The sequence below is a fragment of the Rhinoderma darwinii genome, chromosome 13 (genome assembly GCF_050947455.1).
Source record: "Rhinoderma darwinii isolate aRhiDar2 chromosome 13, aRhiDar2.hap1, whole genome shotgun sequence".
NCBI lineage: Eukaryota > Metazoa > Chordata > Amphibia > Anura > Rhinodermatidae > Rhinoderma > Rhinoderma darwinii.
The window spans coordinates 18,278,251-18,301,373 of record NC_134699.1 but is presented as its reverse complement, the minus strand read 5'-3'; the positions used below and the strand labels follow the sequence as shown (position 1 = coordinate 18,301,373).

The window sequence follows — 23,123 nt, the reverse complement described above, 5'->3', positions numbered from 1 at the left end:
AAAGCGAGAGACGCTCTTTCTAGCTGCTCTCTTCTGTCTATCAACTCAGAATAACAGAATAGGGTTTTCTTTTTTCTAAACCAGAAAAAAACATTTAAAATTTCTAACGAAGGAGTCCAGAAAAATTCATGATCGACATCCCCAGCCCGTTGATTCTTGAATACAAAACTTCACTGCTGTAAGACGGGGTGTTCTCCTGCCATTTGTGACTACCAGATGCTGAAGCGATGGTCATTTCTCCAGAGAACCCATTTCCACTGCTCCATATTCAGATGGTGTCCAGTACACCACTCCACATGCCCGGAAATGTTCCTGAAGGTCTTAGACTTGTGCGCGGTGCCTTCACCAATCCATGAAGCTGCCAAAGAACAGAAACTGTGATAGACCGTTTGGAACTCAATATTAAGTGTTGCGACAAAGGAAAGATTTTTTTTTCTTATACTTTTTTCACAACCTTCTGCTTTCAGTCCCATTTTAAGGCCTTGTGTGGTTTACCAATTGGTGGCTGCTTTACTGTAACTTTACAGCACGCCCAACATTTTACAAACTGCCTTGTAAGGTGGCATTCTACGATCGTGCCATGACTATATTCTTATATACTCCATGGCACATAACCTGGTGTTTGTGTTATAGTCACTGGAAGCCTTCATTTAAGTGATTGTCCAAGTTTTTTTTGTCCCCCAGAAACCGCGCCCCTTTTGTGCATAGGCTGTGTCAGGTATTGCAGCTCATCCTCCCTCAAGTAAATGGGGCTGAGCAGCAATATCTGACATGTCCCAAGGACAAGCTTCCTTGACAAGAGATCCATCAGAACATAGGATCTGGGAGCAGAGCTTAATTGGAGGCCATCTAAATATATTGCATTATACACATGTACAGACTATTAAACACGTGACTATGAATTGATCCTTTGACAGATATTGATAAGGGTCTCGAGTCATTTCCATCTCTCTCGGCTCTTGCCCGTAGCCAGCAGTGATGTCTCTGTCACATAATATTTTAATTAGTTCAGCAGAATTCCTATTTGGTGAAATAGTTTATTTTCTCATTGTGCTACCTTAGCAAATCAATGGAGCCGAGCATGATTTGTGCCGTGTGTACCTACTCCCTGGCACCATGGTAACCAGTGTTTGCCAGTAACCACCAGTACGCCTGTGAGATGCTGGAGGTAGCAGAGATAACAAATAAGGAATGTTGTTAAATTAAAGAAAGGGCATAAGATTTAAAAATCTAAGTTGAATAAATTCTTAATCACGCCCTTTAAGGGATGGTCCATTTTAGAAATGTCCTTTTTTTGTTAGAAGGGTCTTCCGATGATAAGCTGATCACCGTGCATAATCCTTGGGGAAACCGGCAGTAAACTCATTTTCAAATACCATATTATGACATTCTGAGTTAATTGCGGGGAGTCCCTCATTCGGGACTTTTTGTCAGAGAGAAGAGTGGCTGCAAAAATACATCATTGGAGGACCCAACTTGTACTTGCATTACATGGCCAAGCCATTGATTTTAGTTGGAACTGTGTAATTCTTTATTTCCCCTGTAGAAGCGCTGCAGGAAACGTAAGCACATGCTGCCAGTACAGTTGATCGCTTGGGGTCCCAGCAGTGAGACAACCTGTGATCAGCTTATTTTCTGGAGAATATTCTAACTAAAAGGTATTGTAAAAAGTGGAAAACCCATTTAAGGGAAAATTTCAGTTATATCATTTTACAGTGATGATCCCCCTTCCTTCTATGAATAGGACACAGGGATAGGGCTCAACGTTTACTATTTTTGACACCTTGGGAGGAGCTTAGTTTTGTGCACCCGATATCTGACGAAGGCCGGATACACACGAGCGTGTTCGGTCCGTATGTCGGCCGCATTTCCCGGACCGAACACAATGCAGGGAGCCGGGCTCCTAGCGTCATAGTTATCTATGACGCTAGGTGTCCCTGCCTCTCCGGGGAACTACTGTCCCGAACTGAAAACATGATTACAGTACGGGACAGTTGTCCCCCAGCGAGGCAAGGACACCTAGTGTCATAGATAACTATGATGCTAGGAGCCCGGCTCCCTGCAGTGTGTTCGGTCCGGGAAATGCGGTCGACATACGAACCGTAAATCACGGACCAAACCCGCTCGTGTGAATACGGCCTTATGTATATGGAGAGGTAATGTGCATACGATTAACAGAAATCCTGGCCAGGTTACGATTTTGTGGAAGAAATAAAATAAAACGACAGACAAAGCCCTAACTGTGTAAAGATAAGGAACATAAAGAAACACTATCTTATATTTCCTTTTACAGACAAGCAGTAGAAGACTGACTAAGGGCTGAGCATTTCATTGAATTCAGTCTTCTACTGCTTGTCTGTATGTTCATTACCCTGCACATAAACCAATCACGTTCTCCGAATATTCACAGCGCAACCAATCTGAAAGTTTACAGTGCTTGGGAATAAGTGACTGGGGCAGAAGAGGATGGAGGCGCAGCCTTATATAGTGGATCGAGCGGGTTCCCCAGCAGCATTTAAAAAAAACAGGATCCTGACCTGTCCACAGAGTTTAAGGCAGCACAGAGTATTTCAGGAGATGAGCGTGCGGATCTTGTGCGGGGTGGTGACTTGCCAATCATGTGAAGGTGTTATTGAGGACAGGAGTGGAGGAGAGGTAACAGACTGAGAGCTACGTAATGGTAAGAGCAGAGTTCACAGCAGCACAGAATATTTCAGGAGAGGAGCGTGCAGATGTTGAGGAGTGTATGACTGGTCACTGATTGGTCAGCGTCATACACATAAACACGCCCAGTTAAAAACACAATACACGCCCAGTTGGACATAACGAAAAAAAAAACGCCCAGTTGTCCATTTCAAAGCTCATTTGCATATATATATATAAAATAGCTCATAACTTGGCCAAAAATGAACGTTTTTAAAAAAAACAAAAAACGTTACTGTAATCTACATTGCAGCGCCGATCACATGCAATAGGAGATAGGGGTTTGAGAATCTGGTGACAGAGCCCCTTTAACTGTTCCATTAATGGAGTTCTTCTTGGCAAGCTCCATTCAACGTCTGATCAGAGATGGTTTGACCACTGGAAACCTAACCGATCCTTTTGGCTTTTTTGCCTGAAACAGTGCCACTCCTGACCAGGGCCTATGTAGAAACTGTAAGGGTATGTTCACAGGGCCTATTTTCGGCCGTTTTCCGGGCCGTAAACGCCCGAGAAATCGGAAGCAGACTGAGCGTTTTTCACTGCGTTTTTTTACGCGTAAAAAAACGGCTGCAAAAAAGAAGTGAAGGACACTTCTTGGGATGTTTTTGGAGCAGTTTTCCATAGACTCTATTGAAAAAAAAAGCTCCAAAAACGCTGCGAAAATCGCGAGTGGCACAAAAAACGTCTGAAAATCAGGAGCTGTTTTCTCTTGAAACAGCTCCGTATTTTCAGACGTTTTTAGTCTAGTTTGTGATCATACCCTCACACGTTCACTGGTCAACACGTGATGTCATATGAGAACAAATTGATGGAGCCATGGTACGTATCTTCATTCTTGGGATCAGTGGGGTCTCATCAGTCGAGCCCTCAATGATCTACCATTAGTGTCTCTGGTGGTAAAAAAAAAAACCCTTTAATGGCGTCGTCTAATCACAGGAACCCTTTAATAATGAAACTGATAAAGGTTGAGGACCACTGGAAATGTAGTATTACATGTTATAGATGGATGTCTTGAGTCTGTCAGTGCAGGAGCTGATCTTACAGTGTGACTCCCGGCTCATAGAGAGGTGTCCTAGGCGGGGTACCCCACGCTATGACATACCTATGCCCCAATAGGGCATAAGTACAGGGGTGGTCGTGATGAGACAACCTCTTTAAGTTCTGTGAAGGGAAGCATCAACCCCTTTGGCTATTATGTGGGCTACATTCAGACTGTATTATCTCCACACCATTTTTGAGACACATTGGGCTTTCTTCTTAAAAAGAACCGTGGCGCCCCATCCCTGATACTAAAATGAATTTGCTCCACCAACCGCCGATGGCGTTTGATTTTGAGCTTTGCTCTGTGTGCGTTTGGTATGGTGACACATATTTATAATGCTTAACTCTCGACATACAGCTAGTAAGATCTGCCTACACAATGATTATAGATGAGCTCATGTTTAATGCACGACCATATTTTTTAGTTATGTAATTTCTATTTAAGGTTTTCTATCTTCCATACGATGAATATATATATATCTCTATTTTCAGTCACTTGGCTCATTGGACGTCATCTCAATTCAGAACCTATACAGAGCTACAGGTATGTTCACATCATGCATCGGAGGAGCTACCAAATGTGCCTTCTACCATGTAAAAAGTTGGAAAAAAGAGAAAGAATGGAGAAACTCAATGGGAAAACCATCTTGGATTTTTTTGGATCTTTGTGGCTCTTCCATTTGAGTAGTCTCTTCCATTGTTGGTTTGGTCCATGACTTTGGGATATTGAGGGACAATAAACCGTCTGCTAGTTATAACTTTCTGATTTCTACAGGCCAGTTAACATTTTTGGAAAACAAAAATACAAAAAATGGGCACATCCCAAAAACTTGAGAAATAAACTGAGTTGAGGGCTGGTTTGGATGGACCGATGGTTTATTACATACCTCCATTCTGGGGCTAGAAAGGGGAGGGCTCTGGATTGAGGCTGATAACAGTGAACTAAATGCAGGCTGATAAAGAGCTGATTGCAGGCTGATAACAGAGTGCAGGATCTAGGCTGATAACAGAGAGCTAAACACAGGCTGATAACAGAGAGCTGGATGAAGGCTGATAACAGATACGGACAGGAATCAAGATGCAATAGGAATCTTTGCAGGACACAATTAGGTTGCACCAAAGTATCTCAGGCTGGGTGTGTCCAGTGAAGCAAACTAAGACACCTGGTGATTGGCTGGGGAAGGATTTGGGTGTGTGCACTGGCCCTTTAAGATGCAGGAAGTGAGCGCGCGCCATCCTTATAGGCAGACCTAGCAACATCAGCAGCAGAAGGGAGTGCACGCGCATGGCAGTGTGGAGATGGGCAAAGGTAACCTGGCAGCTGTCTGCTGGGAGTGTTAGTACTTCGCCGGCATACACTCATGAGTATGGTATATTGTACCCGTGTTTAAGGGTCCATATTCTGAACGTGACACCCCCTGTAGCTCTACTGAACCAAACTTACAGCATTAAAGATCCCTATGGTGCTGTAAGTTCGGCTCTGTAGAACCACGGTGGCCCCAGAGTTACATTTGGAATATGGCCTCTTAAACACGAAGACAATATGTCTGTCTGAATAAGGCCTAACCATGACATTGGTGATTCCATATTTATGTTTTACTAACCCTAAGGGGTCATGCACATGGTCGTATTATGGCTGTTTTGTACAGAACTTTACCTCTAAAGGCCTCTGATTTTCATACATAAAAAATGGTGGCATTGGGTGCCTGAGCGACCTTTAAGGTGAAAATATCTCCATACATTCGATACCCTATAACCTGTATGGCAGCACATGAAGGCCGTACGGCTATGTACTAGGGAACCGTATGACTTCTGTGCACAAGGCTCATAATTAAAATTTTTGTACAAAATTCTAGGTTGTAAAATCTGGGGCCAAAAAAAAATCATCCAACGCGCACACCCGAGCCACATACGTACTGGCAGAGATTCCCTTATTACCACATAGGCCAATGCCTATATATGAGGGGCACCATTGCCTGGCGCACTAGCGCCTTTATTTCCATTCGCAGTGTGATTTCCTAATGATTGAACGGAAGGCCGTGTACGATTAATTGTACATTTGCTTCTTGCTAAGTTACCATTTGTCAGGAGACCTGTTCACTTATGCTAATAGCTTCTCGCCACTTAGCACAACAAGCAGAGAATGACTCTCCGAGATGCTATAAAAAAGAGCAATGTCCTACAGTCGATTGTTTTTTTTACAGAAGACCTTGTAATTTATTTATTTTTGCCCAATGGCGATGTTTTTATACTTGATGTTCGCAAAACTACTCCCCCCGTCCACCACAATGATGATAAAGCAGTGGTAGCCAAGCCATAAAAATGTGGCTTACTGGTAACACACTATTATTTAAAGGGCGGTTATGTTTTATTTCTAAGCAACAGGGCTTAATGACATAGGACGTGTATCGGGTCACGTTACCCATGCAGGTCATGTGGCCAGCGCCATGTTTATTTTTATCCAGTTTACCCATGGATGTATTGACCCAGCACATGCCCTAGGCCATATAATCCTATTTCTAACTGAACCCTGGGGCGGTCACATGATGCATGGGAGTCACGTGACCAATGCCATGTTTAGTCCGATTCAGTTACCCCATGAATGCGTAACACAGGACACATCCATGACCTATACCATGAGTATATGGTAGGGACGGCTCCGTCACATGATGGACACCAATGGCGCCTCACGTAACCCTATGACTTTTTGACAGGTTTTTCTGCATGCTGTCCAGGATTATTAGCGTAATCTGCGACGGAGGCTCCTAGCGGATGGTAACATTAGTCGTGATGAAGGATAGATGAGAATTTCCAGCCAGCTGCATAAATGCTGCTCCGTACAGAAACTGTTCTAGTCTGCGGAAGTGTTTGTCCAGCAGTAATTACTTTGCTCTAATTAGATATTTTCGATCCGTCCTGGGACACCCATTAGATTCTGCTGTACATTCGCCGAGTTTGTTTTCTTGTAACGACTTTCAGTTTAATATAATCACCTTAGATTACAGTCGTGTGACCTCGACGCATTGTCCTTACTGTGAAGATTGTAGGCAAAAGGCAGAAAATTGTGTCTAATCACCGGGGAACCTACAGACATCACTAGAACGTGCCATGTTTTACGTGTGGTTTTGCTAAAAAAAAAGGCTGGAAAGGGACTAAAGCCCAAAAACCGCCCCCTCACTCAGCAAATGGGACTTCTAAATAATACCAATGGGTCTTGGTTTTGAGGATTGTTCAGCTAGGATGATCACCCACCTTCACAAAAAAATACCGGCCAGGGAAAAGGGGGAGTGGATTAACACTGTGTGATTTCACACTTCAAGTATACCTCCAGTTATAAAACTGGCCCCCACACAGTATAATGCCCCCATAGTGCCCCCACATAGTATAATGCCCCCATAGTGCCCCCACATAGTATAATGCCCCCATAGTGTGCCCACACAGTATAATGGCTCTGTAGCTGCCCCCACACACTATAATGCCCCCATAGTGGGCCCTCACACAGTATAATGCCCCCATAGTGGGCCCTCACACAGTATAATGCCCCCATAGTGGGCCCTCACACAGTATAATGCCCCCATAGTGCCCCCACACAGTATAATGCCCCCATAGTGCCCCCACATAGTGTAATGCCCCCATAGTGGGCCCCCACACAGTATAATGCCCCCATAGTGCGCCCACACAGTATAATAGCTCTGTAGCTGCCCCCACACACTATAATGCCCCCATAGTGGGCCCTCACACAGTATAATGCTCCCATAGTGGGCCCTCACACAGTATAATGCTCCCATAGTGGCCCCTCACAGTATAATGCCCCCATAGTGGGCCCACACAGTATAATGCCCCTGTAGCTGCCCCCACACTGTATAATACCCCATAGTACCCGCTTCACAGTATAATGCCCCATAGTACCCCCTTCACAGTATAATGCCCCTGTAACTGCCCCCACACAGTATAATGCCCCATAGTGCCCCCTTCACAGAATAATGCCCCCACTCTGGATAATGCCCCTGTAACTGCCCACACACAATATAATGGCCCTATAGTGCCTCCCCACACAGTATAATGCCCCTATAGTGCCTCCCCACACAGTATAATGCCCGCATAGCTGCCCCCACATAGGATAATGCCCGTATAGTGTCTCCCACACACACAGTATTATGCCCCATAGTGCCCTCTTCACAGTATAATGCCCCAACTCAGAATAATGCCCCTGTAACTGCCCACACACAGTATAATGGCCCTATAGTGCCTCCCCACACAGTATAATGCCCCTGCAGCTGCCCCCACATAGGATAATGCCCATATAGTGTGTCCCACACACAGTATAATGCGCCATAGTGCCCCCTTCACAGGATAATGCCTCCACACAGGATAATGCCCCTAAAGTACCTCCCCCGACCGTATAATGCCCTCATAGCTGCCTTCACACCATAAAATGCCCCCAAAGCTACCCCTACACCGTATCATGCCCCCATAGCTGCCCCCACACAGTACAATGCTCCCATAGCTGCACGCACACAGTATAATGCCCCCATGGCTACCCCCACACAGTATAATTCCCCTATAACTGCCCGCGCACCATATAATGCCCCAATAGCTGCCCCGACATAGTATAGTGTCCCCATAGCTGCCCTCCACACCCGGTATAAGGCTTTTTTTTTGTGCCTAATAAAAATTATAAAATAAATACTCAACCCCATTCCCACGATGATTCGAGGAGATCCCTCTGCTCCTCCCCCCTGTGAAGTGTGTGGCTTGGTGCAGACAGGCGCGATAACGTCACTGCATCGCGCCTCTCTGCGCAAAGCCGCTCACTGCTGTGACACATTGTGAATGGTGGAGCAGGGAACTGATGACTCTATGCTCCACTGTTGGATTCAACTGTATCTAGGTCCTGGGGAGACCAATAGAGTTTAAACAGGGACATGCCACTGTCCGGCCTAGACAGTGGTACCCCGCCCGGAATCTGGGGCTGTCCCGCTGGATCCAGGATGGTTGGGAGGGTATGACAAACTAAAAAAAAAAAAATGCCGGCACCTGCCTGACAATAAAATTACCGGTCAGGCCAGTAGAATACTGGCCGGGTGGCAACCTTATGTCCAGCATATTATAAGTTAGTGATGGACAACTAGCAACATAATGGAGGCCACTTGACCATCACAGGATTAAATGTCACGTTCAGCCATGGGCCGTACAGTGAGCAAATGGAGGCCGTATGCAGTCTGTGTGCTGCTTGTTGCCCATCTCTATATCTCAGGTACAAACTATAGACAACCATAAGCTGCACAGAAACCTGTGACATTCTGATATAATCTCAGGGGCTGCTGCGAGGAATTTAGAATTCCATGGCGGCCCGAATTCGAAGGGCCCAATTTAGCAAAACTGTCTAACATTACAGGCCTTATTGCCCACCGCAACCAATCAGAGCGCAGCTTTAATTTTTTTAAACTGCTCAGGAAAAAAGAAAAACTGTGCTCTGATTGGTTGCTATGGGCAACAAAGACAATTCTGATTAATGAGGCAGCATGCTCTCATTACCTAAATGACAATAAGTGATGGAATCGCTAGTGTAACAATAAACTGTAGGTACCCTGTAGAAACCCAATGATATCACCATCCAGTGGAATTGAAAATGTTGTGGGACAACTAGTCCCATTTCCCACATAGTGTCACCCATCATTTCCAGACATTTTAATGGTTAAACAGCTGCAAGATGGGTGTGATATATGTGTAATAGGCAGATTTGCCTGACTGGGCAACTATGGCAGCCATGTTGGTTGTAACCCAGCTTTATCAAAAAACATTACGAACCTGGCAGAAGGTAATACCTTAGATTTATTCGGGATTTTTGTATTGTTAGAAGTAAATGCTCTTTATAGTGCGTTGTCGGGTTTAGAAAACTCATTTTCCTAAATAAACGTAGGGGAATCTTTAATTTGGGACCTCCATCAAATAGAGAGGTGAGCGGCTTCAAAGAGCATCTCCTTTTTCTGGAGGACCCGGCATTACACAAACAGCTCATTTATTTCCATGGTCACATGTAATGCTTTAATTACCCTGTGGTGGCGCTGCAGGGAAATTGAACACCTGCGTCCAGGTTTTGCCACAAATCAAAGCTGATTGCTCGGCGATCCCGAGGGGGATTTTTGATGGACCTTTTAAACAGAAAATTCTTGTCGAAAGTGGACAACCCCTTTAAGGTTGAAAGTTTGATTATTTGAGTCTTAATGTGAGGATGAATCACTACTGAGGGTGTTCCTGTGACTTGAGTGCAGTGTAAGGGTCACATATTATGAATGCTGAGCATTATTCGATCTACAGAGGAGATAATTCCGCTACTTTGGATCTCGGTACCCAGCGACTTTGCATTAAATTAATTTCCTTACATTCGCTGATCTTGTGTCTTTACGGTCTGATTATAGATATAATAAGCACTGAGTGGTGTATTAGGGGGGATGGTTGCTGAAATCGTCATTTTCGGTCCTATTATGAGTAGCTTATGTACCTCCGTTCCCTATTGACTATGTTTACTGGATTTCTGTACTGTGGATATGCTCACATGTTGAATGATTGGACAACTGCTTCGCACCACATCTTCAGATCTGTTTGCTGAATTTAATGACCGTGTTCTTTCTTTATTCTCTCTGTGTTATAAGTTTATCAAGTTGAGCCTTCACATTAGTGTTCAGGAGCAGCGCTCGTCCAGTCTCCATGACTACCAAGAAGCTTCGAGACTGATGGAGAGAAGTCGTCACTAGGACTTTACTGAAATTGTTGTCCACTTTTGGAAACCTCTTGTCAAAGGCTATTTTAGGACCTCTGGCCTATTAGCTAAGGACAAGATCAAGTGGAATGTGTTGTCCAAAAAGCTCCATTATTTGGCCATGCATGGACTGCTGTGTTATTGCTGATGCTGAAGGGGCGCTATTCGAAAAGTCAATGGGCGAAGCTATGGAAGCAATAGGGAGCTGCTGAGATGTGGTAGTTGGGGGACTCTCCTATCATAGAAAGACATCCTTGATTTGGGAATCACTTGATATGAAGTCAACCAACCAAGGCCATGTTGAGTTCATACCCATACGCAAGTACTGGCTAAATGCACACAATGGTGATAGTCCAAGGTTAGGTATCGTATTGTAAGGAACAATGTTAGGAATTTTGAAAGACTCAATATCTAAAAATCCCTACCTATTAAAGAGGACCTGTGAGGTCTCCAAATAAAGCAAAATCGCCGCCATACCTTTATTCCTGCCTTCCCCCGATTGACGAGACTTTTCATTTATCTCTCCATATGCCTCCGTTTCCCCGTTGTCAGCTCTGTTCATTTCAGCTGTCACAGAGCGGCTTAGGTTTACGCCCGGCTGATGTTGGGCGGTAAAGACCGCCCAGTTGTCAATTTATTCATGTATTCGCATATAAACCGACGAAACGGCGGGGGAACGGAATCACGTAAAGAAATAGAAAAAAGTCTTGTCAATCTGGGGAAAGACGGGACTAAAGGAATGGTGGCAACTTATCTTGTTTGGGATATAACTATAATTAAAAAAGGAGGACCTAGGTCCCGTTCCAATTAGTTAAATAGAAAATATCCTACCGCCGCATGCCATTGAACCTGCCATGTACTACACAAAACAGCCATGTGTAAGAAAGGTCCCATGATTGTAAGATGAAAACAGAGTGTCCTGATACTGGGACCCCCAGCTGTAGTGTGTGGTAGAACCTGGCAGCAAGTGTTCAATTATCCTGCAGCGCCGCCACAGGGGAAACAAAGCATTACACAGTTCCCATTGATATCAATAGGCTGTCTATGTAATGCACGGACTTGCCAGGTCCTAAGTGCATATGGTGCAATATTTAGTACAGAGGTTTGCTGAAGTCCTTGTGCCACTTGTATACATTCTAGTGTAAGGAAAAAGTGGGGCAATTATCCACAGCAACCAAATGGTTAACAACCATCACTTTTCTAACATACGTTGGAAAATGAAGTGATAAGATTGGTTGTTTTAGACAACTACGCCAATTTTCCTTCGTTATAGTTTTTAAGACTGAGGCCATTCCGTTCAAAAAAGGAGAAACCATGTCACTTAGGCGCTGTTCACACTAAATATCTAGAGAAATGTTTTAATAGCCTCGTTGGTTTTAATAGGATTTTACTGATGTAATTCCTAGAAGAATGTTGTTGTCCGTAGCCACCAATTAGATTACACCACGAATTTTGAGGTTAAAGTAAAGTAATTAGTGGTTAGTAAATATTTTCTAAATCTTGCCACTGCTTGTTAAAAAACTATATAAAAAAAGTGACAGCAGTTGCAGTACCACTAATGGCTACAAGGTGGCGTTAGATAAACCTAAAAACCATAAATACATAATTCAATCTTTTGGTCTTTGATTTTTATTTACAATGTTTTTGTTTTTTTTGGGCTAAGACTAGATTTTGGGGGATATAAAAATTGACCGACGTGTGCCTGTCAACGTGGTGCGCAATCACACCGCCATTGTGCCATTATTACCAGCATGTTGCACGATTCTCTATAAATGGGGCTTAGCAAGAAATTTTTGGGCAAAAAAAAAAGCAGGATTTTTTAGATTTCCCACGAAAACCTTATTCTATTATCAGTCACCGCATATGGAACCCCTTCCCTAGTGTGAGTTATGTCCCAATGTACAACCTGAGTATCTAAAATACCACTTCCGTAAGGCGGCTTCACAATTAGAAAGCATAGGTAAAGACAGAGGCGTAACTTGAAGCTTCGGGACCCCAGTGCAAAATCTGTAATAGGGCCACTCACCTACCATGTGCCAATTTTAATACTGGTGTCTTCTTATGTGGCAGAAGGTCCTTTGGGGCACCTCAGGCACCAGGGCCCGGGTACAACTTCTACCTCTGCAGGGCATGCTGGGACTCCAGAGTGAGGGATGCTCTTTGCTTTGGCTAGTTAATAGAGGTCCAAAATGAGACCCCCCTATAAACTCAGAATCCCCTAATAAGGTGTTTGAAAATGGGTTTTCTTAACCAGGCGATCCCTTTAAGGTCTGATTCACACGAACGCTGTGCATCTCGGACGTGAAAAATTCACTTCTGAGGTGCAACCGTGCTTAGCGCTGCGGGACGCGATGTCACGCATCCCCCATAGTTGAGAGTCTATGGAGGGATGCGTGAAAAGATAGGACATGTACTAAACTTATGGGAAGAATCGTTAGGGAGTTAGGGATTTTTTCTCTTAAAAAATTAATTGTGATCCTAACTTTGCCTGGAGTGGACCAACTAGGAGTAGTTAAAATGTGGCATATTTGCTGCCAACGTGTAGTCCCGGACATACCCTCTAGGAAGTCTGACCTCCTGATAAACCATCTGAAGACAAAAAAAAGTTGAAGAACATGCTTTTTGTTACCACAGATTATTGGTGTATACACTTATAAATGTATGATGCATGGCCTTATGGGTGATTTGGCTATTTTTAGAAAAAAAAGTTTAAAGGGGAAATCTGAGTTAATGGATTTCCCCTTTTATTTCCTCACATATTGACATTGGAAAAAGTCCCTTCCCATCTCTGTTCTTCGAGTTGATCCTGGGCCTTTGGCTTTTTCCGTAAGCATATATGAGAGGGGCAGGCTGATTTTCTGGAGTATAATAGCGAATATAATTGTATAATTAGTAAATCTCTGAGGGTACTGGGAAAGGAACTCTGACCAGCTTTTATATTCATTAGCACTTGCTTCCTTAAAAATGTGTTCTGCCTAGTGCAGAGCCTGAGGGGGCGGAGCATGACACAGATTCTCTCTATGATGTTTTTTAAATCCCTGTCATGCTCCGCCCCCTCAGGCCCTGCACTAAGTATAACACAGTATGAGTTTGGCCTGTAACACTCCTTTAAAAACAAAAAGAAAAATTAACCAAAGGATAAAAAATAAGAATACGTACGAGATATTATTACCTCCAGACGTCTCGATACCTTTGTCCTGGAATCCCGTATGTCAGCGTCCCGTTGTCCTAAAGATGAACTAATTCTGTGCCCTCACTCCAATCCTTACCTACAGCTCAGGTGTAACTTAATAATATATGTCCATGCCACCCGGAGTCTCAATAACCAGATCTATCCCCGGTCTGGCCACGCCATCATCATGCGCTTCTCAGGCCGGTCTATCCGTCACATTGCACTCTTGTCACCCTACGTAGAGTGTCAGGTCAGAGGCGACTGCCAGATAAATTTTATCTCGTGCTTGAGCGATGACACCGCTTCCTGGTGAAGTGATAGTCTACGAGGGGGGGGGGGGGTGTTATTAATATTGGCTTATTAGCAAAATGGCTGCCCGTTGTGTGTAGGTATCGGGTACACTTTAAGCAAGGATAAAGGTAGCGGTAGCGGTGGGGATGGTGTAAGAGATGGAAAGAAGGGAGACGTTAGGAGGAGAGGGGAGTGTGAGGGGGGGGAAGATGGATGTTGTGTTACTGCCGAACAGCTGCTGTTGGGATCTGTACAGAAAGATGCTGAGCCGGGGACGTGCGGACTGGTAATTAGTGATTAATAGGCGCAGCTACTGGGATCACACACACCGTTCTGCCTATGTGTCTGTATGTTTGTAGTACATATGGACACGTGTATATATATATGCATATATATATATATATATACACACACTTCTCTGAATTTCTCACCTTGTGTCTTTCCTAGCTCTAATTATACTGATCTACAGCACCGAGGAAGATGAAGAGAGCAAAAAAAACTTTCATACACAAACACACAGCGTCGGCATATTGTTTATTTATCACAGACAGAATTTTTCGTTTTCCCATTAAAGTACAGAGATATTTTCCATATTGCACAGAGCCCCAATAATGATATAACCAACATCCCCCCACCCCCTTACATATGGTATAGTCGTAAAACACCGAGGTTAACAGAAGACTCTCCCAGGCCCTTTGCAGATATTGTAGACTGATCTGGCAAAGAAGGGGTTAATGACGTAGGTCTTCCCGTGAAGAGTGATGCAATGACACGTCCCATGAGAGAGAAAATGACAGTGATTTTTTTTTAAAGTGTTAAAACAGATGCGTCACCGTTGACCCCAGAGAGGAGGGAAACCTTCCTGCGACTTTGTTTTTTTTCCCCTAATGCGCTCTTATACGATATTATATACTCTTCATCTGGAAAATAAAGTCTCAACTACAGTATATAATACACATCATACATTATATCAATAATAATGGACTATCGCAACCCGTGAAGTCATAGCTTTAGGTTGTGATAATTCTGTAGCCCCGTTTTTTTTTAAATACGTTTGTGTGAGAAAAGCTCCTCACTATCTAATATACCAGTTTATTCACATTTTATATTGCCATAAAGTCCGCTTTGGTGATAAAAATAATTAGTATCGTTTTTTTCCATTATGTCTGTCCTCCTAAGGGCCGATCATTGACAATACGACCTTCAATGAATGAATCAGCCCTTAATACAATTTCAGTCTGATGTGCCTTGGTCAATGTACAATTTAAGGGGTAACCTCATCTACGGATAGTGGAGGCCACCCTTAAAAGGCTCAATAAGCATACATAGCGAATGGGTTTCAACTAGTAATATTTCTAAGGCATTTCTTTTTGGAGATGTCCCCATGTCGGATAGGTTGTCCAATCAACAGTCTCGTTTTAAAGTTGAGAGATGGTTCAAAATTCAGTTCCTGGTCTAGACTGGGCCAAAATATGCTTTATTTTCATGGCAGGTGGCGCTACATTAAAGCAATAACAAATAACGCAAACCTGAACCCACAATGAGTCATTTAATGGTTACCCAGTAGAGCAACCACCCAATTATTGACTACATAAAGGCAACACAACAATTCAAAAGGGCATTTTTAGAAGCGGGCAATTCAATGAGAATGCATCTAATGAAGTCCAATGCCCTCAGAGATGTCATTGGTTCCAAGTATATCTGCCCTCTGCTGGAGTAGACCACAACGTATATCCCCCACTGTATGCAATATACACTTAACCATGGTAATTCATTCTTCCCGTGGAGAGAAGTCATTTAGGTTGTAGGAGAGTAGTAAGAGAGTAATTGACATATCGATTATTACATGACTGGTCGAATTACCTTACAATATGAATGATGTCTATATGAAGTCTGACAGGTGGGTGGATAGACAGATGTAAGTGACATTTACTGTATAATATAGAAAAATGAATACAAATTAATATCCGAATTGTTGGATCAGCTGAGCTCCAAATAACGTACAAGAGGTGTTAAGCCTAAATATATTCTTCTTGGCCTATCTTCCAGGAGACATTTCTTTCTAAAGTAATATATACGCTTCTATTGACTCCCAGATTTGATTGGCTTGCTCCAACAACCTATATTTCATGTCAACCACTTGATTTTTTGACCCCAGGTTGAATGTGGACCTTCAAGTCTTTGTTCCCCCATACATTTCTAGAGTCTTCATAGTCTTTTTTTTTTTGTAGGATCGGAGTTGTTTTCTTACCACACAATCACAACTTTATTACATGTAGGTGGCCCTCACGATGTAGATACATGGACAATACTAATCTACAGGACGGTCAGATGATGGTGGACATAATGATTTCAAATGACTCGTGCGCTATAGTGAATGATGAGATAAGTGTCACAAGTGACTTAAGGACTGGCAAGGTCACACACAAGGTACAAGATGTTTGCTATGTATGATGGACAAGATGACTTGGAGTCAGCCCATTGACTTGACTCTAGACTGATCTTCAAAACTTCTGGATTATTTTGGTGTTACACTGTATTTGTCTAGTGGGGTTTTCAGAAGAAGACAGATACATTTATCTGTAGACAGTGCGGGACTCCAGACTTTTACTGTTTTGGGCATCGGAGAGAAACTATCAGTTTGTTTCATGGGGAGATAACAATATAGCATTAGTGTATATTGAAGTGCTTTACATTTTACATCCAACACATCACTTACACAGCTTTCTGTCCACTGTCTCCACAAATACACACACCACAATGGACCAGACCAAGGCACAGGAAGTCCATGAAAGATAGACCCAAAGCTAGCCAAATTTAGGCTATTCCACAGCCGTGAGCTCATACTTCCTTTTTTCTTTAGCCCGAGGGTGAGTACGGAGAACTGCTGTGATAGTTATAGTCAGGGCAGACTTTTTGCACTAGTCTATAATCTGTTGTGTAAAATGAGACATAAACACAAACAATCTTGAATGGGTGTGAGCATGTCCATGAGACTTTGCTACGAGTTTGCTGTTGGTGGCAGGTCTTTGATGGGTCGTGAGGACATAAACCTGTCTTAATTGCTTTATCTACTTTTTCAAATTCCACTCGACAATTGAAAATTTTTGATTCCTTGGCTTCTGCATACATCTGCTGCTCCAAGTCAAAGTCAAGGACTTTGGATGGTGGGACAAGACTGACAGAAACATTCCCCTGGCCTGTAGAATTGTGGAGGAAGTAGACGCTGAAGGACCCATTCCCATGGTCCACCACTTTTCCTGTAATAAGAAGGTTGAGCTTAACGGTCTTGATATTGGAATAGAAGTCCCCCCAACCAAAGACTTTCTTTGCTCTTCCAGTTGACCTTAGTACAGACTGACGTCGAATTCTAGCTGGAATTGGGGGTTCCGAATTATGACCCAACTCTGAAAGACTGTTCAAGACATCCCAGAATTCAGGAGAGTTGGAGAGAAGTTGAAGGACAGTGGAGTTCAAGGGGCTTGAACTGCGAGACCGGGATGGAGAAGGAGACCTTCTCCTAGGGATTCGAGGCCTGGAATGGGGCTTTGTATCTGACTGGTCTTCATCATCTGGATCACCAGAAGAGTCTTCCTGGCCACAGATCACCTGAAGATAAAAAAAAAAAGAACAATGACCTTCAAATTGGGGCTCAACAACCAATTAGTATTCCTTGATCTATTCTCTACCCTCTTTTTCTGAACTCATCCTTTGTTTCTTCTTCAATTCCTTCTACTCTAATCTCTCTCCGTTCCTTTATTGATAGGCTCTCACCTGAAATCCCCAGCAGTAACAGATGCTACAGCTGATAATTAGTGATACTGAGTACTAATCAGTGTAACCAGTTTAATGAGAGCTGAGTAATGTGCATCCACCTGACCTACACCCCCTGGGTATCACAATGTCAAAGAGGTACTTGAAAAAAAGAGACCACTACACAACTCACAGACGCTCTGTGGTAACTGCAGATGTCACGAGAATGAGCTTTTAGCTACAGGGCACAGACTCTCAACATAACCCCATCACACAGTTGGCACCTTCATGACAAAATATCATTTTTCAGTTCCCACTTGTAGCATAAAATATGGCCACCTGTTGCGATATATACACAGTGTACTTATATAATGTACAAAATGTATCACGAAAAGCTCCAAGGCATCAAGAAAATATTCTAAAATAAAAGCGCACAAACTAATATATGCTTTTTTGAACCATAAATTATTTTTCAGTGCCAAAGCTATGCATCAAGTCACCTTGGTAGAAATTACTCCTTAATGGTATTCTAGTATTTTATTTAAAGGGCATAAATAATACCCCTTAAAGGGCCCATACCAATACAAGTTACAGTTGGGTTCTTTCAAACCAATGTTGGAGACCATGGCTCCAGGAGGGAGGGGATGGTTGATTATTTGCATGGACTTGTCCAAAAATAATTATTTTTGAAAGCCAAGGCTATGCATCAAATGACCTTAGTGGAAATGATTCCCTAATGGGATTCTAGTATTTTATTCAAAGGGCTTAAGTAATAGTCAACATGAGGGGCCCATACTAATATAAGTTGCAGTTGGGTTCCTTTGAACCAATATTGAAGACCATGGCTCCAGGATGAAGGGGATGGTTGAATATTTGGATGACACTTGTCTATATAGTCATAGGTTCAGTTTGCCCTGTATCTGAATACCCTAACCAAGGTAGAATGGCTTTTTGGCAACCCCTCTCGGCATTCCGATGCCCCCCCCCCCAGCTATCTCCATGCACATAGTAAGCTCTTAGTTCATGCTAAACTAAACCCATAGAAATACCTCTTAGATAAACAGTCCTCCCTGTCCTTAGATATGGTAGGTACCTATTAATATCACAACCCCTTTAAAGCAAGACATCTATATGACTCCTTAAGTGCACTGTCTACATGGTGTCTGGGTTATATGTTGCCATACAGGTAAAAAATAAATAAATATATATATATATATATTTTTTTTTTTATAGCAAATACAGAATTTTTGGGGGAATATTGGAAAACGAAAAAAATCTTAATTGTGATATGATTGATACTATATTTTTTTGCTATTTAGATGGTCTCCTAAAAACACTACATCTGCCGGCAGGTATGTCAAGGATTTTCCAGCCATATAAACTACAGAGTGTCAGCTCTGTGGATGGGCTGGTTAATTATATCCATGGCTGAAATAGTTAATTTTTTACAAAAGGGGGATAACCATGGTGACAGATAGGTGGGGGCAGCTGGTAAATGAGCTAAGTCCATAGGGAGTTGTGTTGTCTGAATGCAACACACAAGAGTGAATCTTGATACAAAATAACACAGGGATATGGATTCTTTAAGATCACATAGAAGTCTAAAGAGCAGAGACCGGCATGGTAAATCCCACCAGACGGCAATAATAAAATACAATAGTCCTCCCGCAAAGATGACAGTCCACAGTGACCACAGTACAGCGCCTGGCATACATTAATGCATGCTCACAAAATAATACAGATGTACAACCGAGCCTATGAATGCATAATCTAGCAGATACATGAATGAGTTCAGCCCAACACATGATCGTAAAACATAAATTCTAATATGCAATTAATTGCTACATCAAAATAGGCTCAGAACTGTAGATCAATGCTGAAAAGCTGAAAATATAAAATAATGAGGCTCGCGCTGCTTCCTGACGCCAATGGGTAATTAGTGACAATAGAAAAATTGCCAGATATTGAATTGCCTAATCTCACAAGACAATAGCGGCCTAGAAAGTTTAATGAAAGCGTTGAATGTTTCATTGTGTTCCGGGCTATTTTAGTATTTTACACGATGGCGAGCCCAATAGAGATTAACAAACTATCACCTCGGACTTCTATTGACTCGCCCAGTGACAAGTTCTCATGTATGGAAACATGTCCTATAGAGTGCATCACAATGATGAGATGTAGATCAAGATCCTTCAACTCAAAAGACCAATTATATAATATCATGAGGGAAGTCCAGGAAAAAAAAGAACACACATCTACAAAATGGCAGTTACCGGAGAAGGGAGCATCTGCTAAATGAGCCCACAAACCCATGGAGACCTACAAATGTTATACACAGCCACACAATAACACGATTAGATAGGAAAGTCAGCTCTGAATGAGCCTGTCCTGTATACTGGAGATCTGTCTTAGGAGGAACTTAAGACTGTCTGGACCAGTTCAGCCTAAGGTCATTGAAGATTAAGGAGAAACCTTGAAAGATCCTTAAAATTGTCTCATCTTGTCTACATTAGAAACCACATCATTCTCAAGCCCGTCCTGATAGCCTACAGTCAATAGGTTACTTGATATAGAAAGCCACAACCTGTACCTCTGTCTCTCGAAGGCCATCACCTACAATCAATAGGTCATGGTATGGTAGAACTTCCCAAAACTGTCCTCATCCTCTAGATTAGAGGGTTGAACCACCATATCCATGTCAATGGACACACTCATAACATAGATAGATGTCCTGATTTGTAAATAAGCCTCTCAATAGTCCATTTGGCTTCCTATTGGGACAATTATTTTACCCTAGAGGCCAGGTCAATATTGATAGATTATTGAAGGCCCATTGCTATTGACAGGTATTTACTAGATCTAGGCTACGTTCATATCTGACAATACGAGCTAATTATTCCAGTGAGGAGTCATTCATAATAGATAACGTTTGTTAATGGCCCCTAGCCCTACAAGGTACTAAGCGTTTGACCTTTGTGTAATATTACGAGGTCAAGACATGTAATAATTAATTAATGATGGTAACAAGACCGTGAACCACAAGCAGCGTTATATGGAAATGACCCAAAAATCATCATCCTGATTAAAACGAACTAAAGTTTTTGAAAAATTTTGGGTTGGTAAATACCCTTCTGGCCATTTAAACATATATATAGGATATTAATAATTTGGTATTTTTAGATTTCTATAAACAATCAATTTGATCGAGATGATAGACACATTTCTTCATATATGATTGATCCATCAAACAATTGGACATCGTTGTCATTAGGTCTCATCGGTTTCTCGAGGAGCTATCATTTAACCTAGGAAAATACGGCTGCAAACCTCTTCTCCCGCACAATCTTCTTTAACCCATTAAATGTCTGTCTCAATTACATCTCACTGATCATAGATAATACTGCCCCTTTAACTAGTCAGCACCATGTCCATGGTTGTAGATCACCCGCTTCTATTCAGGATGACCTATAGACCCCTTAAACATTCCCCACTCATGTATGAGATTTAAGTCCAGGTCCTACTCCTTAACTTCAGCTTTTAACACTCTCAATAGATGACTATCCATAGATCTCATTCATAGCATTGGCATTATAACCCTTAAAAGAACCTGGCCAGGTCTGTAGACCTCTACGTCTACACCAGAATGACATTTTAGCCTAATAAACATCTACAATCATATAGGACATCCTCTGATAAACCCATATACAGGACCTCGATTCCATACTAGTCACAATTTAACCCATGAAATGTCTGATACATGGCACTGTCTCTTTAACCCCTCAAATAATGTCCTGGTGTGTAAACCACCACTCCTATACCAGACCTTGTCATTACATCTCCCAGACTATACATAGAATTTTCCTTTTAACCCCTGAATACCACATCCAATTGTGTAGAGCGACATGATAATGACCCTTTATCCCATTCATCACGTCCTTGTATCGTGGTATATTATTCAGCCTGTTTAACCTATTAAACAAGCTCCAGTCTGCAGCTCAATCTGCTCATCTACGAGACAGACTCTTTAACCCTTGAAGCATCTCACTGACACCAGACCCCACTTGATCCCTCCGCTCCATTCCCCAACCCCGATTCTTCTAACCGCAGCTGAATAATCCTATAAGAAAATCTAGCCTATCCCACGTTCGATGTATACTATTCAGAGCGTACATCGAGATCCTCCAAACACACGTCCAATCCCCTATTTCCCACACGCCCCCTATATACTACCATATGTGTATATACTATCATATTACGTGACTTTAACCAGCAACCGGTAGACCAGAAATGTTAACATAAGCCCCCCCCCCTGCCGATGGACCCCCTATCAATATCCATCCATCCAGACACACGGTACGAGCTGAAATGCCCATGATATACGGACCGGTAGGGCAGCAGGTGTGACAGCATACATACAGTACGGAGCGGGGGCACAAGACAGGGCACATAGGACGGAGGGTATGAGACACACCATATGAATAGGGTGGCACAGACACAGCCGGGGAGAGATGAGCTGGATATACTACTTACCAGATAGATGCTGCCTTGAACCAGGAATATAAAACAGCATTGTGTGAGCTGCATGTTGCCCAGTGGCTGAGTCTTGAGGCGTACACTCACCTGCGTTCAGCATCCATGTGTATACTGTGAATACACAGCTAGAGATATACACAGCCTGGATGCTCCCTGACCACCTCACTTCTGCTACTCCCACCGCACTTCTCTAGTCTCCCCTCACCTACATAGGTGGCTGCGCTCTTCTGCTCTCCACTTCTTTACTCTCTTTGACCATCCCCTCGGTTCTCTCTACTCTTTTCCTTGCCTCTGTCCTGGTCTTGGCACTTGCTCTGTCTGTGCTGCCTCCTTCCACCTGCTCGCCTCTCTCAAAGCTTGCCTGACTGTCGCACACCTTTCTCTTCTTCTCCAGCGCTCTCATTGGTTCATCCCTTCTCTGCTGGTCCCCTCTCTTTCTCACTCATCTCTCTCCTGCCAGGTCTAAGTATCTCTCTCTTCCTCAGGGTCTGTCACCCGCTCCTGACTATCCCTCCCTCTTTTCTGGTCTTTCTCCCTCTCTCTCTCTATCTGACCTTCTATCTCCCTCCCTTTTTCTCTCCTCCCCTCAGACACTCTCCGACTGTCTGCCTGTCTCATTTTTAATCCTTCCTCTATACAAGTTACCCCCAATACGCCAGCCCACCTCTATACCTTTCCCTGTAGTGCACACCCCTTCTCTTTTATCTCCTGCGCTTTCACCTACTACCCCCCCCCCCCGCCAACCTTGTTCTATTTTGCTTATCCAGTCTCTTTTCTTAACACTCGGAGTGGTACCCACAGGCTCTCACCCAGAGTTGGCGTCCTGCAATTAAATCTACCTGGTCAACCTACATAATGCCCCTATAA

The 23,123-nt window shown here is 43.0% G+C and overlaps 1 protein-coding gene across 1 annotated transcript; it reads right to left on the bottom strand.

Moving 5' to 3' along the window:
* Positions 1-14,487: 14,487 nt before the first annotated feature.
* Positions 14,488-22,837, bottom strand: NXPH3 (neurexophilin 3). Its single transcript, XM_075845381.1, has 2 exons — positions 22,254-22,837; positions 14,488-17,579 (listed from the first exon to the last, which is right to left on the bottom strand). Exons 1-2 carry the CDS (start codon positions 22,305-22,307, stop codon positions 16,830-16,832), a joined length of 804 nt encoding a protein of 267 aa, XP_075701496.1. The 5' UTR covers positions 22,308-22,837; the 3' UTR covers positions 14,488-16,829.
* Positions 22,838-23,123: the final 286 nt, after the last annotated feature.